This window comes from Micropterus dolomieu, linkage group LG07 (genome assembly GCF_021292245.1).
Source record: "Micropterus dolomieu isolate WLL.071019.BEF.003 ecotype Adirondacks linkage group LG07, ASM2129224v1, whole genome shotgun sequence".
Classification (NCBI taxonomy): domain Eukaryota; kingdom Metazoa; phylum Chordata; class Actinopteri; order Centrarchiformes; family Centrarchidae; genus Micropterus; species Micropterus dolomieu.
The window spans coordinates 18,870,406-18,884,113 of NC_060156.1; the positions used below are offsets into that span (position 1 = coordinate 18,870,406).

The window sequence follows — 13,708 nt, forward strand, 5'->3', positions numbered from 1 at the left end:
GCCCCCTGTGTGTGTGTGTGTGTGTGTGTGTGTGTGTGTGTGTGTGTGTGTGTGTGTGTGTGTGTGTGTGTGTGTGTGTGTGTGTGTGTGTGTGTGTGTGTGTGTGTGTGTGTGTGCGCGTGCGTGTGTGTGCGAGCGAGCAAAACAGCCGCCGCCACTGCTAACCACAGTCACCACGGCACATTAGAGGGCCATTAGAACGCGATTATACTCCCAGTGCTTACCTCTCATTCACACTCTTGCTCTCTCCCACCCTGACTCACACACATTCACGCATAATGACTGACACACACACACACACCACTCATCATCATAAATGTGTATAACAAACACACACAACCATAAAGCAACTAGTTAATGAGCAACAAAAGATACCCACATCTATTTACAGTTCTGTGAAGATGCCTCTGCTGGTGATAAAAATGATCATGCGCGCGCGCGCGCGCGCGCACGCACACACACACACACACACACACACACACACACACACACACACACACCCCGCATCAAAAGGTGAGTGAAACAGAGTGGACACATACAGCACAATCATCAGCTCAAGTGGAATTAAAACCACTTGGATCAATAAATGAATTTGTAAAATCTGTCTAAAAAGGGGGAAGAAACGTTCAGTATCACGAAAAGAAACACAAGGGACGTGGGAGAAAGAGACAGCGGGCCATCCAACTTTAATTAAAAGCTTTCAGAGCATTGGGAGTTGAGAGATTCAGTAGAATATACACTAGTTTCATTCTTTCTTGTATGTGTGGAGAACGAGAGGATATGGTTTAGAAGAAACGATCATCTGCAGCTACACACAAGAAGAAAAAAACTTCCGATGCCAGAGCGAGCATCAGTGAGCATCAGTCTCCGTATAATGATCCCACCGATGCCTCATGCGGTCTGCGCACGCACGTGCATGTGCGCCTGCGTGTGAGAGTGTGTGTCACACTTCGCCTCACAGAAAATTAATGAGATGTGAGAGCGGAGCGAGGCAAGAGGAGGGGAGGCGAGGGGACTGTGTGCGCTCGCGGGGAAGGGGAGGAGGAGGAGGGGTGCCAACGACAATCTGAGTCACAAAGAGAGGAAGAGAAAGAGAGTGCTGAGAGGAAAGAGGGGGGAGGGAGAGAGCGGAAACCTGAGAGAGAAAGCGAGTAGCGGGCAAGAGGAGCAAAAAAGATGGAGTACGGCGAGAACAAAGCATGAGTAAGGGTGAAATAGAAGTAAATGATTCAAAAAGCAAAAGAGGGAGCTAGAAAGAGGAAGAATAGGACAGATGCAAGAGAGGAATCAGATGGAGAAAGACAATTTAAAAAAAAAGAATCGAGCTATGTCTGCCCGAGTCACAGACAGGAACAAAGTAGGGGAAGAAAATGAGCTCAATTTAAGTAGAGAGAGTGTGCTAAGATTTGGAAGAGATGAAGTATAAGAGTGTAAAATGTGAAGAGGGAAAGCGATAAGGAGGGAGGATGACTTTGAGCGAAGCCTATTACCTCGTAGCCCAACCGTGCCGCTCTCTGGAGCAGAGTCTCTCCGGCGTTCTTGTTCACGATCAGCCGACGAGCCTCTGGCGGGATCGGACGCACTGCGGGGGGCTCGGCAGGGGGGGTCCTGTACACCCCTGCCGGCTCTGGTGGGACACCGCCCGCTCTGTCGTTCGCCTGGGGCTGCAGGGAGGGCGGACAGAGTGTGGCGGGGGAGCAGGGCTTGACTGGAGAGCAGGGATAATGATTAGGAGAGGCGGCTCCCTTCCTCGGAGCGCCACGCTGCTCACTCAGCTGAAGAGAGAGTTAGAGAGAGGGAGAGTGTTACACACTGCTACACAGCAGACGAGACACACATTCTCATATACAGAGACACACACGGACAGTCAAGGGCACATGGAGAATACACACAGACATCTGCGCGCGCACACACACAAACGATATGGCATTGTGCATATTTGTGCATACTCTCACATGAACATATAATTGTTGTTTTGACAAAACAATGAAGTGGAAAATACAAAACTGGTATAAGTTTATGACATTCTGTCAATGGTTACTATACAGCCAAAATACATTAAAAAGAATAATCATATTTTCAATAAAGCTATGTTTATTCTCCTCAAAAAATGTTCTTATCCTCACATGATTTTTCAAATCTAACTAATTTGTATACCCCTTATATATAGCTTAAAATATACACTGATTTTCATTGACAAAATCTGTGTTCATATATGATTACTGTCTATGGAATACACACCATGCATCACTGAAAAAAACCCCACACACTCACACGACTTTCACACCAACTGCTCACGCCACAAACACTGCAGGTTGGCACGCCACTTTTCTTTAACCGCTAAACCAACAGAGCCTTCAGAGTGCAACACACGAGAGAGTGAGTTGCCTGCCTCTGTGTGTGTGTGTGTGTGTGTCCTCTCAGTGGAATTCCATGTCGAAGCAGCTGTCAGGCTGAGGAGGAGCAGGGGAGGAGAGCAGCGTGGGCGGAAAACAACTAGCCTCCCCCCCCCCTCAATTTTTCCCCATGCTTATTTTTTCCCCCCTCTTTTCAACTTGGGCGCTTCATACGCTCGACCACGGCCGCCACATTCCTCACTATGTGAGAGAGAGAGTGTGTGCAGCCTTGTGTTCGGCACTAAGTGCGATGTATAATTGCTCTGGGGTTTTGTTGTTATGTCAGGAATGCTCACAAACACACAGACACTCACATCCCTGGCACGCACCTACACACAAAAACAGCACCGATGACACATGCTCGACAATTAAGGCCAGAGACAAACACACATGCATGCAGGCGCTCCGCAGGGAGCCGCTAAGGGCACAAAGAGGTCAAAGCTCCAGCAGCCCTCTAAACATTGTAAACATACTTCCTTCCTCTCTCCCTCCCTCTCTCCCCCAGCTGCATAATCAGAGGCGCCGGCAGGCATACTGAAACAGACGCCGTTGCTACAAACATCCAGACGCCCGTATCATGCCCAGACACCATATCAGCACTCACCTTGTCATCTTCAGCTGCTCCTAGATCAGCTACACAACGCTGGCCTGGGCTGTTAGGTGTGGCCTCTTTCCTTTTCTCCCGCTCTCGCTCCCGCTGACTAGTGTGTTTGGTCTTGCACGGCCGCTTGCCCTTGGGTTTGTCCGTGTCACTATGGCGACGGGGTTTGAGGGGAGGGGTTCCGCCCACAGACAGCTCTGGGGCTGGGGAGGGGGGGCCCCTCCTGGGCTCCTTGAGGCCACGGTCACCTGAGAAGGGGCCCAGTGGTTGCACTCTGTCCTTCAGTTGGCCGGGGGGAAGGGGAGAAGTAGCTACTCCTGGAGCAAGAGGAGAGGAAAGAGGGAGGCAGAGTGAGCGGCTGATAGTGTGAGACCTCAGTGGAAAGGGAGGATTGGAAGGTATTGCAAGGCCATCTCTCACCCTCTGTTGGTTTATTAATGAGTGCACAGAGCTGTCTGGGAGCGCAGCATGCTTGCTCGCTCGCACAGGAAAAAATAAATAAATAAAATGAAAACAGGCACGCAAACACCACTTGCACGTACAACACAGGCTCACATAAACATCCCCGTAGTGACTTGTGTGCACTCATTCACTGCAGCAAGGACACTGCTATGAGTAATCTCCTTAAACAAATGTGGCACTGTCTGGTTTCAGCCTCTTATAGTACATATTTACACGAAAAATAAAAACCTGCCCTTGAAACCACAATGTCAAAATGCTGTTTAATAGCTTAATGGAAATACATTTCCTCCTAAAGATCACTGGAAAGCATTTCTAACTACTCAAGAATGTGATATAGGTCTGATTTGTGTTACAATAGAACTTTTAGAATAAACAGTCCATTAAATTAGTCCAAGGCTGAGAACCAATGAGGAGGAAAGAGAAATGATAAAGCTTACCGATGCTTAAATAAGCAAGCACTTTCTATGTAAAGTCTGTTTCTGGAAAAAATAAAAAATAACTTTTACAATATGAGATTCTTAACATACATGAATATATTTTATCTGATTAGTGGAATCCTGAAAAAAATTAAGAAAAATAACAAAGACGACAGCCCTGACTGACACAGAGCGGAATAACCACGTTCATTGTAAAAACACGGCTGTTGCCAGGGCGATGTTATCCAAAAAAAATTAAAAATATTATAATAATCAGTGGCCAATCAAGGCCTGTGGTTCCTGCAGGAAACATAAAACCAAAATCTCCCCTGCTTTTTTCACTTCCTTTAATCTCTCTCCTGCTCTTTTATTCTCCCTTCGTCTGTGCCTCCCTCCGCCTCGGTTTGGGCACATGAATAAGGGAAAGCCCTGGTTTTAATAAGTTACCCCCAACTCTCACCCCACCCACACTCCCCGCCCTCCCTTTCCCCGTGACCGGTCTTAAGGGGAAAAAAGAAAGAGAAAAATCATTGATCACACATTAGTCACACTACACCTGCCCACGCAAATCTCCACTAGCCACTTCCCTCATTCGCACTTTCATCGCTCTCACAGAGTCCGCTGTAGACCAGCTGAGCAAAAAGCACAAAACCACAGGGGGGGGTAAGCATTGTAGCTTTTAGTCTCCAGGTCCAGTTTGATTCCCCAGCCTTTCCTCTGGCAGGAGGAAGTATCCCCTACCTCATTTCCCCTGCCCCCTCCCTGAAGGCTCACGGGAAATCCCCCCCAACACAGACTGCTCAACAAGAAAGTGAAACGTGAGCCAAAGATAGATTTCCGTTACCCTAGCTGAACTCAAAGATACAGCTGCGGTTTGCACGGCTGGCGGTTCATTCTTACCATTAAGTAGCTTCTCGCAGCCCCATTTCCTGTTGATCTCGGCTCTCTGCACTGCGGCTCTGTCCTCCGGCTCACTAGCCCTGATCTTGCGTTCCCTTGGGTTCTGGGCCGGGGCTACCAAGCGGGGCTGGGGCCACGCTCTCTCCTGTTTGATTTGGGAAACGTCAGGTGAAGCTGTGCCGGCAGAGGGCTTGCTGAGTCGCAGTCCCTTCAACTCGATGCAGACCTTGAGCTTCCGCACCTCGTCATCATCCTCTTCATCATCAACACTGGCCTGCTCACGCTCATCTGCAGACAACAGAAATACATAATTACTATTGTTTGCCATATCATATAAGCAGCTATATTGTCTAGAACGGTGCCTTGAAATAACAATTAACAAGTATGTTTGTTTACTTTATTCAAGAAGGGACAATGCACATTAATTAACACGAGCACATGGGTCCATCATGTAAATGTGCCGAATTCAGCCATACCGGCTCATTTTCATCTGCAGTCACTGGCAGGTTGATGGCATATAAAAAAAAAAAATATTCTGGTCACATTCAAGTTTCACCTCAGTTATAAGATTAGATAAGAACATTCTCACCCATTACTTATCAAAAACCCAATGGAAAAACTCAGAAATGCATTGTGGGCAAGCTTAAATAATAAAATAAATAAAAACAGTTCAGAACACTTCAAAGTGGCAATGAGTTGACATCTGGACATGAAAAGGTTTTCACCCTTTCAAAGACACCACTCACCTTCTGCAATGCACGAAACTATTTTATGTAAATTCATACCAAACTACAGACAACTGAGCACAAAGAAACAATGCCATTAATCACTACATTCTTATGGCTTATAAAACCCCCTCTAAGACTTACATTTAACACACACACACACACACACACACACACACACACGCAAGAGGCAGGGAGCTGGATGTGAAATAGACATATTGAGGAGTAGTAGGGGAAGAGAAGTCAAGAATCAGGTGAAGACACAAAGCAATAAAGATTGAAGAAGCACAGGGAGAGTTCTCCCCCCTGAAATTCACAGGGGGGGAGGGTATTTGACTCGTCTGCCAGCGCCGGGGAGAGCAAACGTGATACCGCATGCCAGAAAAAAAGGGAACCCAAACAGATGAGGGGAAAAAAGAAAAGGAGATGAAACGAGAAGAAAAGAGCAGCTTTGAAGAGGGTGGGTAAGCGCAGTGGAGGAACGGCAGAGCTGAAAGAAAAGAGAGAATGGCTGTCCCTCTTCCTCGCTTCTCTCTTGCGCTCCGCTCAAAGGCAGGATTAAACACTTCTCTGAGCTGGCTGCCACACAGAGCGAAAGATGGGACAGAGAGTGGTAAAAGGGGGGTTGGGATGGACTGGGTTTAAGGTGGAATTGATTGGGAAGGAGGAAGCGACAAAAGGAATAGAAAGATTTTCTTTTTTTAAAGAGCAAGGGAACAAGGGATGAGACAGGGCTCAGCATAAAACAGGATGAAGGGAAATAAATGGGCTGAATTACAGAGATGCATGGAAAGCAGATGAAGAGAGAGGGGGGGTGGTTTAAGGAAATGGAAGATTCATGTGAATGACAGGGCAGGTTCTAGAAATTCTCACCTGAAAGCTTGGCTCTTTTCTCTGGGTGGGACAGCCTGTCTACTTCCTCTCTGTCCGTGTCGTCCTGTTCAGCCTTGGGGCAGAGCTGGCGTTTCCTGGTGGGTCCAAAGCCAGGGCTGGCATTCTCCTCAGTATACCCCTTTGCCGGTTTCAAAGTTGGGGGCACACAATAATCTCCTTCAGACTCCCTCATCACCTTCCTGGCTCTATCCTTTAGCCCTTCACTGGCACCTCTGGTCCCATCTCGGGCCCCATGCCCTGGGGACAGAGGCTCCTTCTGGACCCCACACCTCTGGAGAACTGGAACTCTGTTGTTTGCGTATGCCGGCCGGACACCTGAGCAAAGCAGAAACAGACGGATGGAAAAGAGTGAGGGGGGAAGAGAGGTGGGGGCGGGCACAGGCAAAAAAAGCAACAGAAGATGAAAGAGACAGACTCACGGGAAGAGAATGCAGACAGACAGACAGACCGCAAACCAACCAGACAGACAGAAAGAGAGCAGGGAAACAAGGGGTGGGGGTGTGACGGGGCAGGGGATTGACAGAGGGAGAATGCCAGTTAAACACCAGCCAGCTTTTATTCTGCTTTAAAGACAGGCAGTAAAACTTTGATGGGGTAAAGAGTTTTTAATCTGATGTGAGCCGAGCCAGCGGGCTGACGGGTTCAGTGCAACTGCTCGCACTTCCAGCGAGCAGAGGCAAGAAAACATCCTGCACAGGCGACCCAACCCCCCCCAAACCCCCACGGCATGACCGCACCACGCCCTTCTCACACTGAGCGTGACTCGACCCCCCCCCCTCCTCTCTCTCCGACTCCCTCTCCTTCTCTGTCTCTCTCCATGCCATAATTAGGCTCACACGTCAGCCACGGCCTCGCTCCAACACACAGCTGGGCTCCCAGCCAACGTAACTAACCCCCCTTCCTCTTTCCGTTGCGCTCTCCCATCCGCTTTAACCCACTAAGTCTCCCCCCGCTTTCCCTCTCTCTCTCACTCTCACTCAGCCAATCTCTGCCCCTCCTTCTCCTCTTGCCCTCCCTTCTCGATCGTCTCTCCACGCAGATAAGCACAAAAGACTTCTTGAAAATAAAACTCCCCCTTTCTGTCTCTCTCACTGGCTTGTTCGCTTGCGCTGCCTAGCTTGTGTAAGAGTGCATGTGTGTGTGTTGAGTCTGTGTGGAAGTGTGTGTCTTTTTTTTGTAAGAGTGACCCGGTCTTGCCTCAGCATTTGCTGCAAGTGCATGAGTGTGCACGCGCACCTATTGTTTGTGTGTGTCCTTTTCTGAGTGTTCATTTGCAGAGTGGGTGCATGTGTGTGTCTGTGCGCGCATTATGAGTGTGTGTGGTGCTGGGTTACTCACCCTCCCTTTCTCCCTGCCTGGTGGTGTGTTGGCAGTGTTCCAGCGCTCGCTCTCTGCTCTGGCCGTCTGCCAGCTCCCGTCCTGCTGCCGCTGCCGAGGCAGACACACACACACTGCCGCCCTCCTTCTCCTTCAGCTCCAGCTCCGAGAACCGCATCATTGCCCGCTGTGCACACACACACACACACACACAGATGCAGAGAAAACCCATGAAAACCACTCATCGTCTGCCCACGCCGCACACACACCTCTCTAAGCCTCAATCTGGCCTCAACAGCTACAGAAGCAAAAATTGCGTCAGAAATCACACTGTCTCAAAATCAAAGAAAATGGCAAAGAAATTTAACCCACACACACAAACACACACACAGGACAAAAAGGTAGACAGATAAATCACAAGCATGGCATCAAGACACAGATTAGACTACTGCAGCCACTGTGAGTCCATGCGCTCTGGGGCTTAAGTTCTGGCATCTCCCTTCCTGAAACATAAACATGGCTAGGAAACATATACATCTAAGCCCTGAGGCAGAGAGAGGAGATGAAAAGGAGGAAAGAAAGGAGTGGGGGGAAAGGAGTGTGCAGCGGTACAGAGTACAAAGGAGACAGAGCCCATCAGAGGCAGATGTGATAAGAAATGTAAAGAACTGACCTCCCAGTTAGCTGCAGGTTGACTTATATTACTCCCCTCTCGTGATATGACTTCCATCTAAGCAATTAGAATGGGGGGGCTCAATATATCTGTCCATCATTTCATCTTTTTTAATGAATTTATGTTCTCCACATGTTTCTTTACACACAATAGTCAGCCACAATCCCACAAAATAACACAATCAAATTAAAGTGACTCAACAGGTCAATTTACACTGCATCAAAACTATCAAATAATTTCTGAACTGCATGAATGACAAATTTGAAGATAATCAAAACAATATGTTCATTCTAAGCATGATTGATAACGCTAATTCAGTTTTAGCGGTCTCATTTCTTTTTCCCAAAGAGACTTCCACATCTAATTTTTACATGTCCAGAAATAGAGCGTTTGATAGCTTTGTGTTGCAGCTGTGCATTGACAAGCATGACACAGACAAAACCACAGTTTTCTAGGCGTTCACAACATATACAGACACGTGCGGCCTATTAACCTATCTGCGCTCTGAGCCAGTGGATAACACAGAATAGAGTTTGTTTGTGTTTCTATGCTGAACATTGAGCATAAGGAACAAGATATAACAGTCTAAAATGAATAGCTCAGTGCCTGAAATGAATGACGGGATGATGGCCAAGTGTAGGGGACTTTGCTATAATTGTGCATTTACAGATATCGTGTGATGTGTGTTAGGAGAGGGTCTTCTAGCCAAGGGGGTGAGGAGAATTATGTACTTGGGCAGCAACCAGGCAGGGCAGCATAGGCCATCAGGGGGAGGAGGGTTAGGGGAGGATAGTGACTGGCGGGTGGGGGCATGCAGAAAGCATAAGAGAAACCCCAAAGAGGGCAGCTGCTGGTTTTTAAGCACACTGCAAGCCCTCCACTGCCCCTAACCTTGGGGTTAAGCATAGCCAAAGGCAGTGTGAACTGTGAGGTTGCCACAGTCATGCTATGAAACTACAGTATATGGCTCTACAGCACAGTCAGCACTAACACATGCTTTAGCCCCAAGGCAGTCACACAAGGACAAGCACGTACGGACACACAAACACGCACGCACAGAAATAACCTTTACAATGACTGCTCACTAATCAACATAGATGGCAGCCCTGGTTAACCTTTGAACTACCCTCCCTGATAGAGGGCCTTGCACCAGCTCACTAAGACAATGATAAACTACGGGAGGGTCAAGCCTATGGCTAGGACAGTAGCATGACAGCACTTCTATTATTCTGTACTGTGTTGTAAATGTGGAGTACGCCAATTTCATGCAGGGTTCGTTCTACAGGCAGTTCTGAATATTGCAGCAAAGGAATACAGTCAGACAGTGGCCCTTGGGGGTTTATTCCTGTGTGGATGTTAGAGCTGAAAGTATGTTTGAAATGTCTGCACATATAAAAACATAGGTCATAATGACCTCTCTCCAGCCCACCACCAACTTCAGCCCAATATATCCTGTACTGTATATACATATGCGCGCGCGCGCACACCCACACACACACACACACACATTAATGGCCTTACCTGCAGGGCTCTCTGTTCACGGCTCAGCTTGCTGGAGTCAGCATACAGCTCAGTGGTGACACATTTAAAGCGGTCGCCAACGTAGCCTGAGGAGTTAGCGATCCTCTTGGCCAGACTGGATCTACGAGAGCCTTTAGATGAAGTCTGGCAACCCTCTTCTTCTTCTTCTTCCTCATCCCCTTCTCCTTGAGACTCCCCAAGGTCAACAATACTGTCCTCCTTTTCAGTCTCCCTCTCACACACCTTCTCTTCCTTCACTACATCTGTGCAGTGCTGAGTAAGGTGAAGCGCTCGGCTGTCTCTGCCCTGTTTGTCCTTACCAGAGCTGCGCTCCCCAGATGTGCGGGCACAGTGCAAGGTGCTCTGGTCGAGATCTCCAGGGTCAGGGCTGGGACTCTGTTCTTCAGGGCTATCTTCTGCTAGGGCAACCTGCCCTGGAGAAGCTGTGGATGTTCTAGATGTCACTCCAGGACAGCCTGTGTCCCGAACAACCTTTGGTTTCCCGAAGGGAGTTTCTGGCCGTCTATCAGTGTGATTGGGTTTCAGGATGGGGCTCTGTCTGGAGTGGACTGAATAGGGATGGGAAAGGTGGTGTTGGTGTTTTGGCTCGTAGTCAGTCTTTGTCAGATTTTGTTTACTATGACAACATTCATTTTGGTTAACCTTGGTGCTGATCTCAGCAGAGGGCTGTTTCTGGACTGTTGGGGTAGACTCAATATCTGTGTCAGAGTGTACAAGGTCAATGCAGACAATATTTTCTCTGGATGTTACAGAGGAAGAGAGGGTTTTGCTTTGACTGCCACCCTGTCCTTGTGCTCCTGCTTCCCTATTGGGCTTAATTTGGCTTCCTTCGCTCGTCTCTTTTCCAATGTTGTGATCTCTGTGGCCCCCGCATTCTTCGACAGCTCCCCGAGATTTCTCCTGTCCCCGGGGCTTCAAAGTAGCATCTCCCCTTTCTGGCGGCTTGTTGTCTGAGCGAGTCTGCATCAGGGGATGAGCCATCTCCTGTGAGTTATAAGTGAGGTATTCCCCTCCTGGAGCACCTGGGAGGTTGTGGTAGGGTAAAGGGTGTTTTGCTGCCAAGTGGGTTGGGTAAAGGCTGTTGCTACCCAGCAATACTGGGTGATGGTAGACTGGGCCTTTCCCTGCAATTGGCAGGGAGTGTAGTGCCATGCCATCAGGGATGGGGTAGTGCAGGTATCTATTGGCATAGGCCAAACTGTGGTTCAGGTAAGTGTCGCTTTGAGGAAGGTAAAGGTGGCCAGGAGGGTGACCATTCTCTAAACAGGGCCTCTTGTATGATGACACCTCTGGAGTCGTTTCACCTCTCTTAGTGGTCTGGGAGGACTTCTCCGTTCCTTCTCTGTGGTGGCCCACAGCTGCTGGATGTTCTGGTTGGCTGGGGCTGTGTTTGACCCACTCACCATTGGGTTTGGGAGAAAGAGCCCTGGAGCTGACCAGAGAGGAGTGCTGAGAGGAGGAAACAGTATGGTTGGGATCCCCTATCCTTGGACAGGATGAGCTACGTTGCTGGGGGAGTACTCTCTCCAGACCCTTGTGTTTGATAACTGAGGGTGAGGAGCCTTTGGCTTGTGAAAGGCTCAGGTCTGTGTTAGGCCTTGGAGAGGGGGGCAAGCCTGGTGTGTGCTGTGCATGGGAAGGAGACGGGCTAGGTACAACCCAGGAGGAGTGTAAAGTGCTAATCATCTCTGGCCTCTCTGGGACCTTTGAAGAAGTGCTGCTGACCACAGAGTGAGAGGAAGGAGAGAGGGACACGTTTTCCTTTAGGAGCTCTCGGTTAGAGGGCAGTCCATAACGTGCCCCTGGTGCTATAGTGTCCATCTTAACTTGGAATCCATTGGGAGGCAGTCCAAACTCCAGTATTCTCCCAGACAAATCCAAGGGCTTCTCTGCTGAGTCTTTGGTTGCTTGGGGTGGGTGAGTTGGCCTCTCAAAATTGGGTTTGGAGGGTGACCTACTGGGTCTCCTCTCCACCCCTACACTTCTGTGCTCAGGCGCCACATCTCTTGGCCTAGATTTGTGTGTGCTGGGCCGGGCAGGAGAGGGCTGCTCTGATGCCATGCTGCTCACAGAGAATGGATGGGGAATGGACTGTGTAGATGAGGCAGATATTGAAGAGGAGGGTGGTTGTCCTAACCTAACGACTGGCCTTTGTAAATCCAGTGAATTATCAATGAGAGCAGGAGGAGGGGGAGGTTGGGGTAGGCGAGAAGATGCATGAGGAGAAGAATCAGTAGGCAGACTATTATTATTCCCACCACTGGTGCCACTAGTGCTACTGTTGTTATTGTTGTTGCTAGAGCCCTTCCTTGAGGGAGGTCTGCTTGGTCTGCTGCTCCTGCTCGGGGACCGGTCCCTGTCTATAGCAGTCTGATGGTGCTGAGGATGAGGGGAAGGTTGGTGAAGCTGCTGTGCAAATGGAAGCCCCTTGTCCTGGCAGTGTACCAGTGATGTGGGGGCCACTGTGACTGCAGGAATCCTCATAGGGGGTGCTACAAGGGGAGAAGAGATGGGAGAAGGAGGATAGGGGGGCATATAGTAGAGCCTCTCAGCAGCAGAAGCGGCTGCTGCAGGGTTAACATTGCCTCCCTGGGCTGCACACAGAGAAGAGTAGGCCAGGTGCTGGGGAAGATAAGGGTTGGGTTGGCTGAGCAAGGAGGCTTTGTACATGTTAAGAGCCGCATACTTGGATGTGTCCATGAAGGGATACATGCTTGCTTCGGGGTAGGGGTTGAGCCACGGCAGGCGGAGGTAGCTGCCACCAGCACCTGCCAAGCCCAGTTCAGAAGCTTTTTCTCCAGGTCCTACTCGGCGTTCCAAACCTAGACCTTCATTTCCAGTTCCAGGAACCAGCATAGGCTTGGGGAGACCTGGAGGGGTGCCCTTGTAGAGGCCCAGATATCCATTAGTGGGCTTACGACTGTCCAAAGGGCCATCAGGCTTGTAGAGGAGCTCTGGGAGACCATCCCTATTATAAGTGAGGGGAAGGGCGGCTGTCTCTCGGCTCTTCTCCGCTGACAGTGCTCTGATCCCTGGGTACACAACCCCACCATGGAGACGAAGACCTTCATGCATTAGAGTGCCTCGGTCCAGCCCCATCGCTGCCAGTGGCGTCAACCTTGCATCCACCTGCAGCAAAAAGGGGATACCACAGAAGAAAATGTGACTACCAACATAGAAAGAAAAAAAGACAGACAATTTGGATAATCATACATTGAAAGCATGAACAATAAAAAAAAATGTTAGCACAAAAAGATTTTAGCGTACTAGGATAGTTGCATGCATGCAAACGTTTATTTCCACATATTAGTAACTCAACTGACAAATGAGTATAAACAGTACTGAGGATGAGTACTGGGACTTGCCATGTTTTGTGTGATGTGGTTCCCTTGTCTTAGTTCCAGGTTGGTTTGTGTCTCAGCATCGACATCACGAACAGATGTTGCCCTGCGGAGATGAGCAAACAGTTAGCAGTTAGTGTCTTGGCTCCGCCACATACGCACACATATAGACAAACACACAACACAGCTCAGTTTTAATCCCACTGCCCAAACATTTTTTTAAAAGGACAAAAATGTCAGTTTATAAGTATACGTAAATATCTGGTCCACGCAAAAAATACTATATCAACAGATATATTTTTGCTATATAGTAGTAAAATGTGGAACAAAGATGTTTAATTAAAATGAAAGACAGGGAGTGGGGCGAAGGTACAAAGAAAAGAAAGATAATGGCAGCGTTAGCTATAGTTATCACACCCTTCTTCTCACACACACACACAC

At 48.8% G+C, this 13,708-nt stretch overlaps 1 protein-coding gene across 2 annotated transcripts in view; it reads right to left on the reverse strand.

The window, feature by feature from the left end:
* Nucleotides 1-13,370, reverse strand: part of bcor (BCL6 corepressor) — a 22,634-nt gene extending 9,264 nt beyond the window's left edge. The window contains exons 1-8 of one of the 2 annotated variants that reach the window (XM_046053558.1): nt 13,292-13,370; nt 9,906-13,055; nt 8,385-8,441; nt 7,733-7,898; nt 6,374-6,709; nt 4,776-5,063; nt 3,001-3,314; nt 1,491-1,775 (exon numbers count right to left, since the gene is read on the reverse strand). In XM_046053558.1, the coding sequence (XP_045909514.1) occupies nt 1,491-1,775; nt 3,001-3,314; nt 4,776-5,063; nt 6,374-6,709; nt 7,733-7,898; nt 8,385-8,441; nt 9,906-13,055; nt 13,292-13,294 (4,599 nt within the window). In that variant the 5' untranslated portion in view covers nt 13,295-13,370. The remainder of the gene's footprint in view (nt 1-1,490; nt 1,776-3,000; nt 3,315-4,775; nt 5,064-6,373; nt 6,710-7,732; nt 7,899-8,384; nt 8,442-9,905; nt 13,056-13,291) is intronic. The other variant, XM_046053559.1, reaches the window with a different exon arrangement.
* Between the last annotated feature and the right edge of the window lie 338 nt (nt 13,371-13,708).